We start from the raw sequence: 5000 nt of genomic DNA, 5'->3' as shown, positions 1-5000 counted from the left end.
GCCAGGTGTAGAGAGATGTGCATGGGACGCAACACAGCCAGGTGTATAGACATGTGCAGCGCACGCAACACAGCCAGGTGTAGAGATATATGCATGGGACGCAACTCGGCCAGGTGTAGAGACATGCTCTTGGGACGCAACACAGCCAGCTGTACAGACATGCGCATGGGTAAACACGGCCAGGTGTAGAGACATGCGCACCAGCACACGCAACACGGCCAGGTGTACAGACATGCGCATGGGACGCAACACGGCCAGGTGTAGAGGCACCAGCGCATGCAACACGGCCAGGTGTAGAGACATGCGCATGGGACGCAACACAGCCAGGTGTACAGACATGCGCATGGGTAAACTCAGAGTAGAACGGAATTGTCTTCAGTTCACCAAGCGTGAATTTCATCGAATCTTCAAACAGACTGAATTTCAGTCAGCTCTTCTTCAAAGCCATCTTGAATGATGTTAGTACACAAGTTCACATTTGAACAGTTTACCTCCAAGGTGTGGTCTTTATGTTCTTCCGTGCCACTTCGTCATAAACAAAGGCTAGCAGGCTTTCTTTGGCAGTAGGTTATCTACTTGTAGAGTCTGATAGCATTCGTTTCTTTTCAAAGGCTAGCAGGCCTTGTTTGGCTGTAAGTTATCTACTTATAGAGTCTGATGGCATTCGTCTCAGTTCAAAGTCTAGCAGGCTTTCTTTGGCTGTAAGTTATCTACTTGTAGAGTCTGATAGCATTAGTTTCTTTTCAAAGGCTAGCAGGCCTTGTTTGGCTGTAAGTTATCTACTTGTACAGTCTGATGGCATTCGTCTCAGTTCAAAGTCTAGGAGGCTTTCTTTGGAAGTAGGTTGTCTACTTATAGAGTCTGATGGCATTCGTTTCTGTCTCTATGTTCATGTGGATTGATGTGAAAGGACATCTCTTTGTTAAAAGTTTTCATTGTTTCAGGAAGAAAGAAGGAAAGAGAAAAGGAATAAATAAAAAAAAACGAGTGATGTACGTTTGTGAAGGAGGTGATCTGTCACATGGTGGATTCATAATGACTTTTCTACTCAGCAATGCCGGCCAGAGCTGTTCAAGGTCATCAGAAGCTATGGAGCTGAGGGATGAGACTCACATCACTTCTGACACATCGGCACTGATCTGAGATCTGATCTGAGATCTGAACTGATGCTGATGCTGATGCTGGTGGTCTGATCTGAGATCTGAGATCAGAGCTGATGCTGATGCTGATGCTGAGATCTGTGCTGATGCTGATGGTGATGGTCTGAGCTGATGCTGGTGGTCTGTGCTGATGCTGATGCTGATGCTGATGCTGGTGGTCTGAGCTGATGCTGATGCTGATGGTCTGAGCTGATGGTCTGAGCTGATGCTGATGGTCTGAGCTGGTCTGATCTGAGATCTGAGCTGATGCTGATGGTCTGAGCTGGTCTGATCTGAGATCTGAGCTGATGCTGATGGTCTGAGCTGGTCTGATCTGAGATCTGAGCTGATGGTCTGAGCTGATGCTGATGGTCTGAGCTGGTCTGATCTGAGATCTGAACTGATGCTGATGCTGATGCTGGTGGTCTGATCTGAGATCTGAGCTGATGCTGATGCTGATCTGAGATCTGAGCTGATGGTCTGAGCTGATGCTGATGGTCTGAGCTGGTCTGATCTGAGATCTGAACTGATGCTGATGCTGGTGGTCTGATCTGAGATCTGAGCTGATGCTGATGCTGATGCTGATGGTCTGAGCTGATGCTGATGGTCTGTGCTGATGCTGATGCTGATGCTGATGGTCTGAGCTGATGGTCTGAGCTGATGCTGATGGTCTGAGCTGATGCTGATGGTCTGTGCTGCTCTGATGGTCTGAGCTGATGCTGGTGGTCTGAGCTGCTCCCTCAGCCTGCCTCCACTTCAGAACCTCAGGCTCGGATAACAGACCATTTTAAAATGGACCTAGACCAGACCAGGGTTAGAACAGGGTCAGACAGGGTCAGATCAGGGTCAGATCGGGGTCAGACCAGGGTCAGATCGGGGTCAGACCAGGGTCAGAACAGGTTCAGATCAGGGTCAGATCAGGGTCAGATCAGGGTCAGATCGGGGTCAGACCAGGGTCAGAACAGGGTCAGATCGGGGTCAGATCGGTGTCCAACCAGGGTCAGATTATAGTCAACTGCAGTTTGGCTACCTCTGTAGACCAGGTGTTAGTCACACTTTATTTGGATGCTCCCCTACAGACTGTCTATAGATGCTCAGATTATAAACACACTTTCTTTGGATGGTTCCCTACAGACTGTCTATAGATGCTCAGATTATAAAACACACTTTGTTTGGATGGTTCCCTACAGACTATCCACAGATGCTCAGATTATAAACACACTTTATTTGGATGGTCCCCTACAGACTGTCTATAGATGCTCAGATTATAAACACACTTTCTTTGGATGGTCCCCTATAGACTGTCAGATTATAAAACAAACTATCTGTTGAAACTTTGTTAAATACAGCTTATGGTTAAGCTTAGGGTTAGGGGTTGGGTTTGATTAAGGTGATGTTCAGTGAACAATGACAAAGACTGAGCTTGAATTTCAACAAACCATTTGCAAAGTCTCTCTAGTTGGACTATCCCAACAAAAAAGTGTTACCCATATGTTTGACATTCCTCTTTGCGTTTGGTATTTGGCCTTTTTACTCAAAGCAACTTACAATGCAAGCAAACGTGTGCTGATGTAAACCTACATCACCTGTACACCTGTGGGCCATGTGTTTGAACACCGCCTCCCTTCCTGTCAGGTGATCCACGTGACGGGTCGGATTCGCTGTCGCCCGGCGCTGGTGCACGGATCGGGCCGCTCGCTATACCGGCCGCTGGGATTGGTGGCGCTGGCCCACACACTCCCCCCCTCCACCCTCAACGAGGTGCGCATGGAGGCCCAGATGTTCGTCTTCCGCGTCAACATGGACCTGCAGGTCACCTACTGTGAGAACAGGTGTGGATCACGCTAGTACACACATCACCTGGTCACCTACTGTGTTTAGATGTGTGTGTGTGTGTGTGTGTAGATGTGTGGATGTGTGGATGTGTGCGTGTGTGTAGATGTGTGTGTGTGTGTGTGTGTGTGTGTGTGTGTGTGTGTCTGTGTGTCTGTGATTGTGTGTGTAGATGTGTGGATGTGTGTGTGTGTAGAAGTGTATATGTGTGTGTGTATGTAGATGTAGGATGTGTGTGTGTGTATGTGTATGTGTGTGTGTGTGTGTGTGTGTGTGTGATTGTGTGTGTAGATGTGTGTGTGTGTGTGTGTGTGTGTGTGTGTGTGTGTGTGATTGTGTCTGTCTGTAGATGTGTGTGTGTGTGTGTGTGTGATTGTGTGTGTAGATGTGTGTGTAGATGTGTGTGTGTGTGTGTGTGTGTGTGTGTGTGTGTGTGTGTTGTGATGTGTTTGGCCTGTCTCTTACCTCTCCTCTGTCTCCCCATGCAGGATCACTGAGTACATGGACCTGAGCCCAGCTGAAGTGGTGGGAAAAACCTGCTACCATTTCATCCACGTGGAGGACCTGGAGAGCCTCAGGCAGAGCCACGAAGACTGTACGTGTGTGTGTGTGTGTGTGTGTGTGTGTGTGTGTGTCTGTGTCTGTGTCTGTGTCTGTGTGTGTATACATCTGTGTGCATGCGTGTGTGTAGGTGTGCATGTTTGTGTACGTTTGTAAGTGTCTATCTGTGTGTGTGTGTGTGTGTGTGTGTGTGTCTGCGTGTGTCTTGGTGTATACGATCACATGTGTGAATGTGTGTGACGTTTCATCTTGGTCCCCATGCTGGACCCCCTGTGTGTGTGTGTGTGTGTGTGTGTGTGTGTGTGTGTGTGTGTGTGATCTTGTTAGTATCTGTGGACATGAAAGCTTAATGTGCACTCAGGGATAAAAGCCCAAAAGCCACTCCTGTCAAAGACCCAGTGAATGAGTAAGGATGGGAATTGATAACATTTTAGGGATTCCGATTCCATTTTCGATTCCGCTTATCGATTATCTTATCGATTCTCATTGGGCAAGAAAAACAAACGGGTTTATTAACATTCATTTTCTTTTATGTAATATTCTCTGAATAGATGATGCACAGCATTTACAGTATATTTTAAATAACCAAAAACAAACTTAAAAATAGGTCAACAAACTCTCAAAGTGGGGTCCAGAGACCCATAGCTTAGGGAATGTTTTCCTTGATGGGGTGCGAGGGGATCCCCAGAAAGAAAAAAAAAATGTTTTGACTACAATTCCAACCATAAGTAACAGAATGTATGACTGATTTGGTAATGGGTTTCATACAATTTTTGTAAAAAAAAATGTATCAGATGGGGGAGCCTAGAAAGAATCGTATCAAATGATGATCCCTCCCTGGTATAATTTGTGGCAGTTAAGGGGTCCTTGATATACAAGAGTTTGAGAACCGCTGTGCTAAATAATATTTGAACATGCCAATTTCAATTTCGTTTATTTTTTAAAGTGTATTCACCTTGAACTAAAAATAAAACTGACATAAACAAATAGTAAAAAGCCGGTGTACACAATGAAACAAATGGCACTTACACAATAGACAGGGTCTGGAGTAGTTTACCTTCGATATTAACAGATGAAGCGCTAACGTTAGCTTGGTTGAGATTCTTTAACGTTATCGTCATATCGTAGCACATCAAAAAGTGACACTCTTGCAAAGTTATTGCATGTTGTGTGGACAAATGTTTCTGCATATTGGTAGTATTTCCCCCCTTTGATGAAATAGACATTTTGCAAGCATTGCAAGTGGCCCTGTGGTCATCTTTTCTTTTCTCAACAAGAACCGGTTCTCGATTCCCATCCCTCTGAATGAGATGAGATGACCTTTGACCTGCACCGTAACAGCCTAGTCTGATGCCCATAATCACAGCCATGTCACTGCTGTTGAGAAAATTAGGGTGCATGAGGTACAATTAGTGGAATGATTGCACTTTCTGCTCTCCTCCCCTGTTTCCCAGCATCTTTCCCTTC

The 5000-nt window shown here is 45.9% G+C and overlaps 1 protein-coding gene across 1 annotated transcript in view; it reads left to right on the top strand.

Annotated features, from left to right (window-relative positions):
- The window catches only part of npas1 (neuronal PAS domain protein 1), a 57734-nt gene that overhangs the window by 47402 nt on the left and 5332 nt on the right, over window positions 1-5000 (top strand). Inside the window, exons 9-10 of the mRNA XM_031573966.2 lie at window positions 2775-2971; window positions 3461-3567. Of these exons, the coding sequence (XP_031429826.1) occupies window positions 2775-2971; window positions 3461-3567 (304 nt within the window). The remainder of the gene's footprint in view (window positions 1-2774; window positions 2972-3460; window positions 3568-5000) is intronic.

The sequence above is a fragment of the Clupea harengus genome, chromosome 9 (assembly GCF_900700415.2).
Source record: "Clupea harengus chromosome 9, Ch_v2.0.2, whole genome shotgun sequence".
NCBI classification, from domain to species: domain Eukaryota; kingdom Metazoa; phylum Chordata; class Actinopteri; order Clupeiformes; family Clupeidae; genus Clupea; species Clupea harengus.
This window is presented reverse-complemented; position numbering and strand designations above follow the sequence as displayed.